The following is an 18,101-nucleotide window of genomic DNA, read 5'->3' on the forward strand; positions in this document are numbered from 1 at the left end:
TTATTAACAATCTACTGTCTACCCTTTCCCCCTAAAAAAGAAAAGAAAAAAAAAAAAACTTTTCCTTTGAGAATCCTTTCCTGAATAACTCCACTCCACAAAAATCACTACTTAAAATGTTTCAAAGACCAGAAATTTTTAAAGATTTGACTCCTGAGAAAAGAAAATGGTTTCCCTTGACAGAAAACCATATTTTTAGATGCTGATCTACTGAATGAATCAAAACAGAAAGTAGTCTATAGTCCATACTTTATTTAGAAGAGGGAAAGAATTAAAACATACACACCAAAATTTGGTTTTATCTAAAGTAATTTTAAAGGCATTTCTAAAACTCCTTTAAGGCAAATCTCCATCAGCTCTTGCACTTTAAATTCAAAGAACATTCCATGAACTGCCAAGGGATCAATAATTTAAATTGTCAAATATTAGCCACAGCTTGAGTTTCTAATCATTGTACCAAATACTGTCCAAGGTGGTTAGATTATAGACTGCAATAAAATCATTAGGGCCATTTAAGGACCCAATCAACAGTGAACCAACATGGAAGAACACTTCCTATGAGTTTCATACTCATAGGATCACAGATTTAAAGCCACAGAGGTCAAGTACAACTTTACAGGTGAGGAGGAAACTGAGGCCCAAAAAGATTAAGATGCTCAGTGTGACACAGGTACTAATATCTGAGGCAGGATACAAAATCGGGTCTAAGTCCAGTGCTCAGTATATACCATGCTGCCTCAAAGATGAGATCAGTTTCCCTTCTTAATCCTGACTCCCCCCCCCCAGTCAAAAAAGAAAATAATCAAATCAATTCCTCTTTCCCTCTCCCTGTTCCTAAGTTCTCTCATAAAGAAAGAAGCAGCATATGGCCATATCCCAATTTCCTGAATAAAGCTGCCTAGGGCTCATTTAGATTTCCAGGAAGGTTCAGCTGATGCCACCAAGACATACCACTTAAGGGTTGAATTTTAAAAAAAATCTGTAGCCCACATTTTAGATATTGATAGAATATTCAAGAGAAAAATGTTAGATGAACTTATGAAATCTCACAGATATGAGCTTTCCCATTGTATGGAATTGCCACTCATCTATGCTTCCTCTTTCTATGGCAATCTCCTCTCTGTCTTTCTATAAACCATGAATAGGGATCCACACCCAATATGTCAGGAGCCTTCTTCTGTTATTTGATATTCTCTGGGGATCAATAAAGTACACAGTCCATCCATTTGTTCTTCCTCACTCTCAACACATGACATGTCAACCACATTTTCTACTCATAACCTCTGAAGACATGTTTTATTCTACCTCTTAAGAAGCCTTCATAAAGTGAATACTATTTATGACTACCAAAGGGCTCTCTATTGCTATTTGAGTAACCCACACTTTGGAACACAAAAGATCAATATTCCTTGATTCACAGCCATATGATCACTGAAAGAATTTTGGCTAAAAAAAAAAAAAAAAAAAAAAAAGAAAAAAAGAAAAGAATGGTGTTTTATTTCAAAAAGAAGCTTGGGATCACCACAATATCTTCCCAATTCAACATAGGTTGCCATTGTCTTCCCTACTGAATTTTGAGCCCAGTTCACCCACAATATCTGTAGTATCTGACAAGACAAATGTATGGAAAGGCCACTTCAATGGCCCATCATCCATTTATCTTTTCTATATGGATATTAGGCCAAATTGTTTTCAGTGATTATAAACTCATTCCAAAGGCTCACCAAAGTTCTAGGTCTTAAATTGATGAGCAATCATCCACTAACAGCAATATTTGGAATATTTCATCTATATGAAATCTCACTTCCATTTGTACTTTCTACTGAATTTCCTTCATGTTAGTTGCAAACGTTTTATGCTTTATTTGATTTAATAATCAGAGGATTTAACAAAGTTCTTTACTGTATCTTTCAATGAATCTTGTCAATTAACACAGGACTTAAATACCTTGTTACTTCTAAATTTACTCTAACAAATCAAATCCCTTTTTATAGTCAGCAGAATGAAATCTTGTGTTTTCTCTTTTTCAGTCAATTGTATGATAAAGATGGTGACTGCTGTGGAATAGTTCATATGAAGTTGTTATTTCATACCTTCATCAAGATTTCCTCAAGAGATGTGTAGATTTCTCTTAAAATTGTTTATACTAGGGCAACTAGGTGGGTCAGTGGATAGAGCCCCAGCCCTGAAGTCAGGAGAATTGAGTTCAAATCTGGCCTCAGACACTTAACACTTCCTAAGTGTGTAACCCTGGGCAAGTCAATTAACCCTAATTGCCTCGGGGGGAAAAAGAGAGAAAAAGTATAAGGTTCAGTAATTATACTTACATTTTCTCAATCAATTTTTTCTGAGATTGATTTTTTCCCCCCTAAGTATCTGGTAATTCTCTAGAATTTTGTTTTGCTATGTTTCAATTGGGAATCAATTCCTCACAGGATCACAAAATGACCAACCACCCTGTGCTATCACTTCCAAATACCTAGAGAATAGATCCCTTATTAGCCCCCAAACTATTTCATCTTTTTATGTTGGGCCACTGTTCCTCCTTTCCCTGCGTTCTTCAGGGCCCTGTCTATTTCTTCTATTTCTTTATACCCCAAGGCGGGAAAAAAAAAATCAAAGAGCATTTATTAAGCAGTTACTATGTTCTAGGCACTGTGTTGAGGTTGTACCTGTGCCTGGTAAAATTTTCCTCCAGAAGGTGGCATTTCAGCTGAGTCTCAAAAAAAAAAAAATCAGTAAAGACAGAAATCAGAGGTAAGAAAGTTAAAATATTTCAGACTGGAGGAAAGGAATTGAAAGGCACAGAGAAGGAAAATAAAACATCTACCATATGTGAGGAATGGCAAGTAAGCCAACGTGACTGTACAAAGTACAAAGAGGGGAATTTTATAAATGTAAAGGAAGAAGTGTATTAGGTAATGAAGAGCTTTAAATACTGTACACATTTAGTTTAAATTTGATCCTAGAGGTAATAAGGAGCCACTGGATACCATAGTGATGGGGACAAAACAAACTATGCTTTAGGAAAATCACACACAGCAGATATGGTGGTGTGATTGCTGCTGATAGAAGGGGGAAAAATATTATAAAAGCTTTACAGATCTTTTCAATTTGTTAGAGTTTGTTGAACTTCCAATTTCATCCTTAAATTCTCTGGAAATTATCAATCAACCAACATTTACTGAGTGCTTGCTAAGTGACTGATATTCTGTTAAACCCTAGGCATACAAAGCAAAGCAAAAACACTCGCAGTCCTCAAGAGCTCATAATCTAAAGTGGGAGACCATATTTAAATAACTAGATACAAACAAAACACATATAGGGCAAAAGGAAAACAATCTGTGAAAGTACCAGCTGCAGAGAGCGGGAAATATTTCCTCCAAAAGGTGAGATTCATTCAAGTTGTATCTTAAAGAAAGTCAAAGAAATTACAGGGGCAGAATATTCCAGGCATGGGGAACAACCTCTACCTTTGTAGACTTTGGAGACTGGTGAAGGAAGTGTCAACACTAAGAAAATCCAAAATTACTAGTTTATAATAATAATTCTAACCCACATTATGTGACACTTATTAAATGCCAGGTATTTTATAACTTTTATCTCATGTGACACTCACAGCAATCCTGGTAGGGAAGTGCTATTACTATCCCCTGTTTTATAGATACGGAAAACTGAAGCACACAGGAATTAAGTGACTTGTCCAGGATCACAAAGATCAAGGCCTAAGACTAAATGGGACCTCAGATGTTCTAAGACTCCAAGTCTAAGTTACAAGTTGTGTGGAGTGGAGTCAAGTGGAAGAATAGAAGGTAAAATGCCTGGGACAATTTTAAATGCCAAACCATCTCAAAAACCAATGACAAAATTCCTATTATGTTCCCATACAAAGAAGAAAAAGAAAAAGAAAGTTCCTACTCTCTCAAGAAGTTTACACTCTAAAGGGGAAAGATAGTATACAAAAGGTAAAAGGGAAAGAAGGTGGGATCCACTCTTAGTGTAACCAGTGGGAAATGAAGAACTGTTATGATCTTTGCTTCTGATACAAGGGAAGGGTAGAAAGTACTGATGAGGTGTGAGGGTATACAATTTCAAACGATAATGAGTTTCCAGAAGATGAGGTTTCCTGAGGTCATTGTCTCTAATTCTAGTAATATGCTATTTCTTTCTCCAGCTTATTTTACAGATGAGGAAACTGAGGAAAACAAGGTTAAGTGACTTATTCAGGGTGACATAGCTAATAAGTGGCCAAATTTTAACTGGGGAAGATCAGTCTGACTCCAGGCCTGGTACTTTATCTACTGTGCCACCTTGTACTTAAAAGGAGTGCATTTGGTGAGAAATGAGTTGATTCACCTGGGAGCCCTCTTTAAAAAGACGCTTTTGGAGATTTTATTTGATCCTGGAATCTCTAGAATATTCATTAAAAAGAACGATACAGTGAAGTCTCCATTCTAGAAAAAAATCACATTGTCAGCTGAAAGTTGAATTACAGGAGGGAGAACTATTAGGCAGAGTGAGCTAATAGGACCTAAACCAGGGCTGTGACAATGTGATTAGGAAGAAAAGATGAATAGACAAGAGATTCTGATGGTTAAAATGACACGATCTGACAAGAAACTGGATATGAGAGGTGAAAGAAAATCAGGAGTGAAGGGTGAAACCAAGATAAGAAGATTGGGGGAAGGAGAGAGTCTAGGAAGAAGGAAGAAGGTGGAATCCTCAATAACAGCAAAGTTTAAAAGGGGGAAAGGGTTTAAAAAGGGCAAAGAAGAATTCCTCCACTTCTGCTCAACAGCAAATGAAAAGAGGAGGCAGATGATAACTGTAAGCCAAGAATGGTGTTTGGCAAAGTAAAATCAATGATAAGAGATTTGAGAGAGTATAGGAAGACAGTGTAGAATTGAATTGATTCACTCATGATCCTCGAGAAAATGTAAATGAGTCTAGGTAAGGCAGAAATGATGTTGTTGGGAAGAATAAAGGGGTGATGGGAGCCATAATGAGGAAAGCCAGAGCTAAATGTTGTAAGGCATAGGCAAAAATGGAATACATTTTTGATCAGATAAAGGAATTTCAGAGTCAGTTCAGGTTTCCTGCCAAGCTTTCGATTAATTTGTTTTTCCCTCTGCTGCTTCTTGCAGTTTTATATAATATTGCTCATAATCTTTTACTATCCTCCTCCATAAGATTTTGGAAATGAGTTCATATCCTAAACCAGTGTTAGAATTGGCTTCTATCTCTATTCCTGGCAAGGAAATCAACTGTTTGCTGGCTAAGGTCGTTTCTGGTTCTTTTGGATTGTCACTGTGGCATGTGGTTTCTATCAGCTAAATTCCCTTAGGAGATAGTGTTAACTATGTCAGTATCTATTCCTTTATCCAGTTCCTAATTTGGCGAATCATTTTCTTAAGTAGGCTAAGTTGCAGCTGTTGATTCTATGTCATACCTTCTCATTTTATTCTCTCTTCTAATGCAGTATTGATTTTTCCTTGTTCTAAGAAGTAAATGATCTGACTGCAGACTTATGCAGTCATTTTCTACAAGATATCATTTTATTTTTTGTGACATTAATTGGATTTACCATATTTTCTGACATATTTTACTACCCTCTTCTATCCTTAGTCACAGAGATTCATATCTAAGATCTAAGATCTCAGTCACCAAATCTTATCTCTTCTATCATATCTCTACAATTTATGTCTCCTTTGTTGCAATCCCACACCACCCTAATCAGACCTTCATTCCCACTTATTGTGATGACCATCTAAATGGTTCAGGCTCCCTAGACTCTCAAGACTCAAACTCATATGATAAGATGTTAAATACTGGTCTGGACAAGAGTGGACAATAGTGGCTACGGAGAAATATTTAATACAATTACAAGTTGTCTAAAAATTGCTAGAGGCAATGATGTTTCCAGGAAAAGGGGGGAAAAAACTATTCCCGTGTGCTTTATTTGTTCACAAGAATTGTCAAATGGAAATATAATCTTTTACAGAATGGGAAACTGAGGCACAGACCAATCAAATGACTTGCCTGAGGTAATTAAATTTGTGATTGGCAAAAATGAAGCTAAAACCCAGATTTCCTGACTTACCAAACCTGACAAGTACTTTTCAACCTAAAAGGAATATAAGCTGAGCACTAGCTACTGAGTACCCCAATAGAAAACCAAGGCCAAATTCAATCCTCCTTCAATTTTCCTTTCTCCCTAAAACCACAGTGGCCAATGAATCTTCCAGCATAGCCTCAAGGGTGTCAGCCAAGAGAATGAAAAGGATCTGAGGAGAACCTTTTGAGAGGGCAGAGGAACGACTAGACAGAGCAAAGCACTGGCCTGGCAACGAATGTATAAGACTTAGAAGGAGGGACTTAGATTTAGACACAGGGAAACACCTGGAACAATGCAAAAGGATGAGAAGTGGAGACAAATTGAGAAAAGAGCTAGTAATTCATTTGGACTTCAATTGAGAGCGCATGAAAGGCAATAATCTGACATAAGACTAGAAAGAAAAAGTTAGTCTGTGAGGCACCTCAAATGCCAAACTAAATAGGTTAGATTCTATCCCCCAGCATCTTAATCTGGGTGCTGAGGACCATTAGGGAAATGAGGAGTTTTTGCACAAAAACATCAAATCCACTTATACATCAACCACTCTTATTTTGAGTTTTACTAAGCCTTCCCCACAAAAGCCAAGGAGAAACTTACAAATTGATAGGTGCTTTCTACAAACTAAATAATCTAGCATGTAAATGGTATTACAGATTTTTAAACATACATAAATGCTACTGTATTAATACAAATTCATTTAAAACTACAATTGAATTCATAGGTTATTGGTTATATGTATTTTTTCAAAAAAAAAAAAAAAAGTATGATTGCTATCACATAAGGGACCATTACAGTTTTCAATATCACCGAAGACATCTTTATACTTTAAAGCAGTGGTTCTCAATCTTTTAATCAATAAAAAATTTCCAATGATTTTAGGTAGGAAAATGACATAATCAAAGCTATGGCTTAGGAAGGTGGTCACGCAGGCTATACCAAAAGAAAAGGCAAAAGGAAAGGAAAACCTGGACCCAAGGAAGGTTGAGTAAATGGAAAGCAAGTCTTCCCATTCTTGCAGAAGTGCACAAGAGGTCTCACCTGATGTGAAGAATGAGAGAAAGAGTCGAATTCAAGACAAATGAGGTTTCAATCTTGTGAGACTGATGGTATCTTTAACAGTTGGAGAAGTTGAAAATCAGTTGAGAATCAAGGTAATGATAAATTCCTTTTGGAAAATGTGGAGTCTGAAATGCTAATAAACCTACCTGGGTGGTAATACCTAGCAAACTGGTCTAGGGCTTAAGGGAGATACTGAGGGTATAAGTCAACTGCAGAAATGAAAACTGAACTCAAGAGAGCCAGTTAGATAAAACAGCACAAGAATGTAGAGACACAAGAGAAGAGGATAGAATCTTAGCAAATATTCAGACCTGAGGAGCAAGGAGGAAGTCAACAGACAGTAAGTAAAAGGACCAGGGCTTTCTACAATGCAGTAACAGCCCCAAAAGCCACAGGGAGAGAGGGTGTCCAGGAAAAAAAGGACAAGGAGAAGGAGATGAAGATGGGGGCGGGGGGGGGGGGGGGGAAAGGGGGAAGAAAGGAGGGAGAGAGAGAGAGAGAAAGGACTTAGCAAGAATTCCCTGATGAATACAGAGCAGATTCCAAGAATATTTAGGTTAGAATTCAGACTGCAATAGACTTAAAAGTAAAATGTTGAACAAGTAGAGGCAACAACTGTAGACAAGGCTTTAGGTAGTGTGCCAGATAGTCTAATTCCTGGAGTCAGGAAGACCAGAGTTCAAACCTAGTCTCAGGGACTTAAAGCAGTATGACCCCGAGATGGTCACAACCTCTGCTTGCTTCAGTTTTCTTCATCTGTGAAATTTCTCAAGAGTTCTTGTGAGAATTAAATGAGATAACATTTGTAAAGAACTTTACAAATCTCATCACACTAAATGAATACAAGTTATTATGAGTTTGCCAGTAAAAGAGCTTATAAAAGGGCAGCCAGTCTGGGAATGGATAGAGGTTACCCAAAAAAAAAAAAAAAAAAAAAAAAACACTTTGGATGATAATAAGGAAGTAGTTCCCTAAAATCAGACCAGCTGCAAAGAAGGAGCTGCCTCAGGAAATAGACGGTTGGTTCCTGCCCCAATCCCTTTCAAAGAAGGTTTTCAAGCAAAGCTTAAAAAAAAAGTATTGGTTAATAATGCTGAGAGAAGGGAGATTATGTACCCACCACAAGACTTGAGCCCCTTCTACAAAGAGAACCTTAGAAATCCATCCATTGATGCCAAGGATAAAAAACGATAGTTTGAGGGGACAGCATAGTCAAGAAAAAGTTTTGCATTTGGTTGGTTGGATGGCTTTTTAAAGAACTGGAAAGAATTCCACTGCCCCAAAAAGAAAATGCATTTCTCAGGTTTAATGTTTAATTTTGATAGATGTATCTGGAGAGTTCACAGGGTAGGGAAGTGGAGACATACTCAGAATTGACCAGCATGAAAATCATCAATGAAACTTTTTTTTTTTTTTTCTGAAAGATGTCATAGAATATTTGAGCCTGTGTGAAAAAGCTAAGAAAAGAACTAGCATAAAGAAAGTAAACAAAAAGAGAACAATGAACAGAAGTGTTCTCAAAGGAGAGAGGAAGGAATTGATGACGGAGCACTGGCTCCTCCCCGCTTATAACACCCCAGACTGTCCACCATCTTTTCTTCCCGCTTTTTAGTATTGACAGAAGACAGCCACCTGTTTATATCCCATCTTCAGATTTACACATCTCTAATACTAGGGAGCTCACTACCACAGAGACTCTAAGGTGCACTGAAGGATAATACTCTTAGAGAGTTCTTCTTACATTAAACTAGAACCCGCCTTGCCCCCCTCACCTCCAAAAGTCCAATATGGCTCCTACAGGGAATAAGTAATATGGTTGAAGACTGCCATGTGTCAAAAACAAATAGATCAATAGTTCTGTTAAAAGCTTTAAAAAACTTATAAAATGATGCATTAATTCTCGAGAAAAGAAATGTGTATCTTCAGGAATGCAGAATGAAGCAGGCAACAGAAGCCAATAAATAAAAAACCCTAACACAAATTCTTCTCTTCTTGTATCGTCATCGTCATTCAGTCATTCCAGTCACATCCAATTTTTGGAGACATCATTTGAGATTTGACAGATGCTAGAGGTTTGCCATTTCCTTCTCCAGATCATTTTAAAGATGAGGAAACTGAGGCCAAAAGAGGGAGTGACTAAGGCCAAATCTGAACTAAGTAAAAGGAGTCTCCTAATTCCAAACCTAGCACTCTCTCCACTGCACCACCTTATTGCTCCTACCTCTTTTCAGGGATGCAAATATTCAATACATGCAAAATTTCAAAAAATTACAACTACTTCCTTCACGATTGCTACCATGGTAGATAATTCTGATTTATTTAGCAAACATTTATTAAATGGCAGGTAGAATATGGTGAAGTGATGAATTGCCAATAGAGCTTGGCTTAAATCCTGATTCAGTCATTTATGAGCTCGGTGACTTTATACAAGTCACTTTACTCGACCATAAAAAACAATTCTAATATAATGTATTTCTTCAGTCTTCTAACAATCTATTCCTCCTTTGACCTTTCAGGCACTTTTATTTCTTACACTTTCACACTGTAGTTTGATTCGTAATTGGGCATCACACAAACATATGTACCGCATCCATACTAAATAGTAAAGAACCTGGAAATGGGAACCTTTTTACTTCTCTTTGCTCCTCCCCTAACCAATGCTTAATACAGCACCTCATACTCAAACATTCAGCAAATATTTGCTGAATTAAATAGCTATTGAATTTGGACACTGGAAAAGTTTTAATTTATGGTCAGCATACCTATGAATCAAGAAGGCCCTCTCTTTAATAAGGCTTTTATACAATTTACTGAAAGCGCATACATAAAAATTTCCCAAAAGTATATTTATCATGTTATCATATTGCACAGTATTATTTATCTAAAAATCATATTATGTTTCCAGGGAAATGATATTTATATGCCTAGCATTTAAACAAAATCATTTAAATTTAGACAAAATCATTCAGGCTCTAACACAAGCCAGATAAATTAAGCCTATGAAATGGGAGTAATATTTATATGCAAATAAACACAAGATCATAGAATTTAGAGCAAGAAGGGAATCAAGGTTTCATCTAGTTTAGCTCCTTCAATTAATAGATAAGACTGAAGCCCAGACAAGTGACTTGCATGATAAGTATCAAGGAGAAATTTCTTCTCACAAACTTTAGAAACTAAAAAGCCTTCATATCTAAATCTTACACATCTTAATTACTAGCTTCCAAATGGTGTTTTAATGAATCTAATCACCTCTTTCTAAATTTAAAATTCACAGACCATCCCCATTTTAAAAAAATCATTCAATACTGAAGTTTTCTATGTAAAAACAAAGATTACAAACTATTGAGTGCACTCATTTTCTTCCTATGTCAATAGTTACTTTAATTGTTCTCTAAATACTTTCGTCAGAGTTCAGTGCTACTAAATTTTTTTAAGTGCATTTAAGAGGCCTTCAAATTCTGTGGTGAACACTAAGAATTTTCTATGTCTTCCAAGATAATAATCTTTAACACACAAAATTAGTCCCTAATTGTTATAATAAAAAATACTAAGAAACTGTCAGATAAAGAACAAATGACTAAATGTTTACCTAAAAATCTTCAGTTGTTAGTCTCATAGTCTGTCTTTACTGATAATTAAAGCCATAATATTAGGCTAAGAAAAGGTAAATGTGAATGAAAGGAAATACACATTCATTTTGGAAGATGTCACTTTTATGTAAAATAAGTCCAAAATGCAGACAGTTCTGTGAAGCTTCACAGCATTATAGAGTTTTAACTAGATTAGACCTATAATTTCTCTAAAGGGAGAAATTTTTTTTTAAAAAAAGATGCCACATAAACTAAATTGCAGCACACAATTTTATTTTATTTTCCTAAATACATTCCAATATTCTTCCCAAAAATAAACAAATTTTTCAGAAAATAAAGCATATACATTTCCACAAATTTTGAATATTCTATTTTACCAATTAAAAATGGAAATACCTTAGTATTAAAAAAAAAAAACACTGAATTAGGAGTCAAGGTACTTGAGTTCTGGCAATACCACATATTCACTATGTAATACTGGGAAAAATCACATGACCCTCTCCTTTGGACTTCAGTTTCCCACTCCACCTCAACCCCCACAAAATGAGGAATGGAACTTGTGGATCTGATTGACCTTCTAGTTTTGGCATTTAGATATTTTGAACAAGCCATGTTTTCCCTTCATTTAACTGAACTATTTTACCAAACTTCTATATTAGTACTTTACTAAACAATGACTAACTTACTAAACAATTACTTTGATACTTTTTAAAAGTAGCAGATCAGAAGTATATTTGTATAAAAGCCCATAAGCAATTATGTAGCAAAATTCAAACTAAATTTTATCACCCAAAGCAATGATAGTTAACTAAGCTGACATACTCAGGTGCTACTGAATAAAACATATTGAACAAATTGTACACATTTCATATATGCTAACTCCCCATTTACTTTTATTTTATGGTATCAGCAAAGATGAACATAAAAGAATTTCCCTTCCATCATTAAGAAGTTATGTTGAAAAAAATGGACTATCATTCAGAACATCTGGATATCATTGCAAAGTCAAATTTAAAGCCCTAATTTTTTTTTCTAAACTAAAAGGATTTTACAAATATTTTTGGATTCATTAGTTTTAAATCTCTAGCAAACAATAGGCAACAAATGTATCCATTTAACAATATCCCAGCAGCACATTTTTAAGGTCACATGATTACCTCACTATAGCATAGTAAATGTAATTTCCGAAAATAGGAATGTTTATACAATGGCCAAGCAGAAATGCTGCTGAAGGAACACCACACAGGACAAATAGTTGATAAAACATCTTTGCATCTATGCCACACTTTAGACAAATGATCAGCATTAAGAGAGCAATGTGACAGAGATCTTTTTTCAGCATTTCTAAGAAATAGATGCAATGAAGGCTTCAATCATGACAGAAATGCACAAGCTTCACTTGATCTTCTTTCTTATTGGTTGTCTTTTGTGAGTAAAGTAGGCCACCCACCTCCAGAAAAAGAAATCCATACCACAAATAGCTTAAAGGTAAGGAATGTTAAGTAATATTTTCCACTATCTCACCCCTACCCCCTCAAAAAGATGTTTAAGAAACTATTTAATCTTGGAATCTTAAACTTTTAGAGATAAGATGACAGGATTTTTTTTTAAGTAACCGTAATGATAAACACACTTATAACAATACACAATACAAAACAGCTTTTAATCTCAATGTTTAAATTTGAGAAAGAAAGCAATAGGGTTACTGTTATATAGCCATAACACTTTAAAGCATGTCTTGTATGTTAATAATCTAACAGTTAAGACTGGAGGAGAGATGATCTAAATCTTTAGAGAGCTCTGGTGTATGTGTATATCACTCAATTTACATTACTTTAAAGTGTAATTAAATAATAAATCAATGAACAAACCTGATGAGTTTTTTTCAATATCAAGTAAAACCCAATCTACCATGATTTACTATAATATATAATGTACTTATGCAAATTTGAAATAATATTAAAAGAGATTTTTCCAAATAAATCAAATATGTTCAGGAAGCCCATCAGAACATAAACAAAAACATAAAGAGTAATAAGCTTCTTACTCAGATCTCTATCATTCTCCGTCTCGGTCTCTCATACATACAATCAAATTTTCTACCAATGACTATTTCCAAAATAACAACAAAGCTGAATATTCAGTACTACCAACATATGGGTCTCTGTATATAGTATATTCTCTTTAAATTATGAACTCGCCACACGTACAAATGGCCCTTTAAAATGGTCCAGTAAACTGCTACACCATGCCTGTTAAATTGCTGTCTATTATGTACTTTAAAATATTTACTAGCAATTGGAGGTTAATATAGTACTCTTATTGGGTGGCAATTATTGGTATTAAAATATACAAATACTCTAACACCATGAACTACCACAACAAAATGCTAAATAGAAAACATGTCTTAGCAAATTAGGAATGTCTGCATGAAGGAGAATGGATTAGTGTGAAATTAAAACTTATAAAGTAAATATCAAAACTTTAAATTACAACAAATGTGCACTTGAATATAAATAAAATATGCTTGATCAATATAAAATTACATGAAACATTCCTTTTTCTCCAAACTCATTTGAGATAACTTATGTTTGGTTCAAAGGACCAAAATTTCAAAAGCTATGGAAAGACTAATATAAATTACCTTCCCCTAATTAAATAAAATAGGCACAGGGTCAACAGATTATTTTGAAAGCTTTAAATAGAAGCTAATGAATTTCAATAAGAAATCTTCCATTCGCTGTGCAAAGAACTCAGTTACCTTGTACTCCTATTCAGAAAGATAATTCTAAGCAAACAGCTTGAGTGTGTAGTGTAGTCTCTACTTAGGAATTACATCACTCTGAACATCTCAAAAAACATACACTTAAATCTAAAGACAATCATTATTCTCCATATTGATACAATGTAAAACAATGCTACAAATGCACTTCAGTTCTTAGTACTGGAAATTCTAAATTGAGCTGATACAAGGAAACACATTCACACAACCTAAGCATAAATTGTTACACTTGCCAAAGGGGCAGCTTTCACACAGATAAGTAAATCTGAACTATGATAAGTGAGTTATCATCCTTACCCAGAAATGTGATGGACCACATGAGAAAACTATTTGGGTCACAAAGGCACAGTCAAGCATGAACTTCTTGCAGTAGCTACAAATCTCACAGCAGGGTCTATGAGAAACACACATGGCTACAATCTGATCAAATAGACAATTGTGTTTTTAATACAGAAAATAATACCAAGGAAGTAGAGACAGGAATCTAAGAAATAGGATGCACTACAACATGTTGAAACATGACAATCAGAAAATAAAATCCATAAAGTGCTAGTAGAAATCTTAATCCACCCACATTGCATAATAAACTTGTGCCTCGGCATAATGAACACCTATAGTTAATGCAGAGTGGGCGGGTTGATACTACAATGTAGAATCTTAACTCTCTAATCTCTGGTTTGTGCTTCAATTTGAACTACAGTAATTTGATGACAAGCACAAATCTTACTTCCAGAACACTATTCAGAAATCACACTACCCCATAGAGTAAGCACGTTTTACAGTCAGTAAGAAGTTTTATTTGAGACATATGAAAATTCAAAGTTCAGTTCAAAGACTGTGGGATGTACTGGCAATCTTTAGAAGCATTATGTAGTGGCAATATGCTTAACTATTGGAAACGATAATTATAAAGGATTCACATAGAAATTCTATTTTTAGAATTTAAAAAAAAATTGCCACAGAACTAAACAGTACATTATTTTCTAAAGAGCTTTGACACTTGTTCCACTCTACACAAAGAAATGTGGCAACAAATCTTAATTTAATTTCAAAGGTTCTACTGGAATATAAATCATTTAATTTTTTTTAAAAAAGAATATTAAGAAGCCCGATAATGTGGAGAACACATATACACTCTTAGCCAGCTGTCATCATTACAGCAAAGCACTCAAGTCTGCAAGATTGTAGAGGTTTTTTTTTTTTTTTTTTAAATAAAATATCTCTCAAGCATTTGAATATAATTATTCTTCCACCAGGCTTTTAAAAGTAAAATACAGGCAACTAGCTGTATCCTAGCGATTATACCCATTTTAAAACTGGTCACCATCAACACGGTCCACATCAGAAAAATACAATGTAACCTTGTAAATTCATCACAAACAAAAGCTGTAACCAGTCAGCATGACACATGGCAGTTTGTGTGATCACTATCCACTGACACTGGTCTACTGGACTGTTTTAATTACCTGTAAATGTGTCACTGTGGTCATCAGTTAACTAAACCAAAACATTCTAATTCCCATTTAATCAATAAATTTACTAATCTATGAAGGTCTCTACCTGACAGATGCCAATTAATATACTGAGGAGAAAAGGAGGTGAATATTCCTGTCAATCAACACCTTCACTTTCTGGGCAATTTAAATATTACTTAGGAAAGCTATATTAACATGTAATTCTAAGAGCAAGAATAAACAATCCATCTTTATAACAATTTATTTGAATTTAAGTATTAGAGTAAGAACCCAACATTAAAAAAAATATATGAACTTATAATGCTAATACTTCTAGACCCTCTGCTACAAGATTTCAAAAGACACTTTAAAAAGAGAAGTTATTTGTGTTGATTTGAAAATAAATTTACAAACTCATTTAAAAACAAAATGCATCTTCATTTGAAAAGGCTGGTCAGAGTGTACATTTCTCACTTTAGAGACTCGAAGAAAAAAAATCTATGCTACCCATAATTAAATGTAACTAATTACATTCTAAGCACTAAATTATTTATCCAGAGTAAACAAGGATTAAAAGGAGATGATGTTTGTATCAGCCGCACACAGGTCACACAAAAGGGATTTCCAAAAATGTGTGCTTTCCAACGTTCACAGCCCAGAAACTGCACAACTTAAAAGTAAGCTTTCTAAAAACATCAGTGAAATAAACTGTTCAGCTAATTCCACAATTGAATACTGCCTTCTCAGCTCTGTTTACAAAGCTTTTCTCAATATTTAAACAAATTTATGCTAGCACCACAAGCACATAGCCATACATATAATAATCCATGCACAAAGCACACATTGAAAAACCATGCACTGCAATTATTAGCATAAATGCAAGCTTCAATAATGTGATCGCTCTCAGGACTTTGGGATACAGCTCAATAAAGCAAAGATGACATTTACCACCAAATGTCATTAAGTGCCAGGAAATACTTGCTGCCGCGGTGTACGTTTTTATTTGGCTTAATTTAATGTTATAGTTTGGGGGCTCTGGTTCAAGAACAATTGACTCCATCCCTATTCCTAGAATAAGCCGTTGCAATTTGAATTCGAAGTAAAAGTTGTCGATTACCAGGAGAGAGGAGGAGGAGGAGGAGGAGGAGGAGGAGGAGAAGGAGGAGGAGGAGGATGAAAGCGATGTCATCCAAGTGCCCGGGAGGGTAGCTCGGAGGGTTTCAGCTGGGGCTGGGGGAAGGGAGGGGGAGGGGGAGGAGGTTTTCTAGGCTTTAGGACTGGTCGGGGCAAATGGAGAGCGAGCTGTGCTCGGAGTAGGAAGCGCCCCGGAGCCAGCTGTTTGTGTTTACCATCGCCAGAGTCGCCGCCAGGGCTAAGCCTCCCCGACACAATCATATTTAAATGAAGTGTTTTCCCGGAAAATTGCGAAGCAATTCGGGATGAAATTCACACACACACACACACGATGAAATTCAGACACACACACTCAACACATGCGGAGTTGAAAAGGAAACGAAAAAAAAAAAAACCTGCCGGTCCTAGGTCCTAGACACGAGTGACGGCTTTAAATTTAGAAGAAAAAAATTAAAGGGGGAGTGAGGAGACGAAAGGTACTCCCGAAGAGTCTGACCTCGGCTCGGATACTTTCACATGCAAATCAATGGAGCGGCTTCAGGAAGACACGCTCGCGACAAATGATTTTAAAGAGCAAAATAAACACTGGAAGCGATCCAAGGAGGAGACGATTAAAGCGGGAGCGGGAGAGCCCGAGAGCAGAGCGGCGCGGGGAGCCGGGGGAGGGGGGGGGGGGAACACCCGCCTTGCCGGGGAGCGCAGGGGCGCCCCGGGGACGGCGAGCCCACAAAGTTGCGGGGACCCCGGGGGTACTCACCAGCGAGAAGAGATTGGAGTGGCAGTCCTCGAGGCTCGCCCCGTTCGCCACCCAGTTCCCTGCCGCATTCATGATCCTCCCCGAGCCCGGCCGCCAGAGCGGGGCATGTCTGACCGAGTCCGTAGCTGCCGGCCGGGCGGCGGGGGTGGCGCTGCGGCGAATGGCTCCGAGGATGAAGGCGAGAGCGACGACGAGGCGGCGGCGGCGGCGCCGACGGCTGCAGGGGGCTCCCGTCTCGCTCCCAGCCCCCGCCGATGGCCCGCCGCGAGCGGCCGCGGGGCGCTGGGGGCTCCCGGGGCGGGGCGGCGCGGCGGCAGCGACAGCTACGACAACGACAAGAGCGGCGGCTCCGGGCTCCCGGGCTGGATGCGGTGGGCACGGCCTCTCGGGGGTCAGCGGGGAGGGCGATCCGATGGCCCGCGGGACACCCCCACGCTCACTGCCCGCGGGAGCGCGGGAGTGCGGGCCGAGGCTCGTGCGCAGGACGCCCGGGCCTCGTCGGCCGGGCCGGGCCGGCCAAGGACGGAGGCGGCGGAGGCGCAGGAGCTGGTGTCCGTGGCCGGAGCCGGAGCCGCGGCGGCTGCTGCTGCGGCTGCAGGGGGGCGCTGTCCGCCCGTCCGCCCGCCTGCCCGGCCCGGCCCGGCCCCCTCCCGGGGCTGGCTGCGCTGCGCTGGGCCGGCTGCGCTCGGCCGCCCCCGAGGCGGATCCCCAGCCCCAGCCCCAACCCCAGCCCCAGCCCCAGCCCCCGCCGCCGCCGCCGCCGCCGCCGCCGCCTTGTTTATTTCCAGTCACGGAATCCCAGCGCGAGCGGAGCGGAGCGGAGGGGAGGGGAGGGACGAGGAGGGTGGCGGGGGCGCGCGCCGAGGGGGCCGCGAGCGCGCGCGAGGGCGAGCAGGGGCGCGCGCGAGGCTGAGGCTGAGGCTGAGGCTGAGACTGAGACTCAGGCTGGAGTGTGTGAGGAGGCGAGTCGCCTCGCCGCCGCCGCCGCCGATCGGGCCGTGCTCGCGGGCCTCTGCCTCGGTCGCCGCCGCCTCGCCTTCCTCGTTCTTCGCCGCCGCGGACTAGCCAGGGGTGCCGCCGTGAAGCCGCAGCGGCAGCAGCAGTAGCAGCAGGAACACCAGGATCAGCAGCAGCGGCAGCAGCGGCGGTGGCGGCACCGTCCCCTCCTTCCTCTTCCTCCCCCCACCCCCCTCCCTCCCTCCTCCCC

The 18,101-nt window shown here is 38.6% G+C and overlaps 1 protein-coding gene across 3 annotated transcripts in view; it reads right to left on the reverse strand.

The window, feature by feature from the left end:
- Nucleotides 1–16,986, reverse strand: part of MED13L (mediator complex subunit 13L) — a 333,757-nt gene extending 316,771 nt beyond the window's left edge. For all 3 annotated transcript variants that reach the window (XM_031948656.1, XM_031948657.1, XM_031948655.1), the window contains exon 1: nt 16,895–16,986. In XM_031948656.1, the coding sequence (XP_031804516.1) occupies nt 16,895–16,966 (72 nt within the window). In that variant the 5' untranslated portion in view covers nt 16,967–16,986. The remainder of the gene's footprint in view (nt 1–16,894) is intronic.
- Nucleotides 16,987–18,101: the final 1,115 nt, after the last annotated feature.

The sequence above is a fragment of the Sarcophilus harrisii genome, chromosome 1, assembly GCF_902635505.1.
Source record: "Sarcophilus harrisii chromosome 1, mSarHar1.11, whole genome shotgun sequence".
Lineage (NCBI taxonomy): Eukaryota > Metazoa > Chordata > Mammalia > Dasyuromorphia > Dasyuridae > Sarcophilus > Sarcophilus harrisii.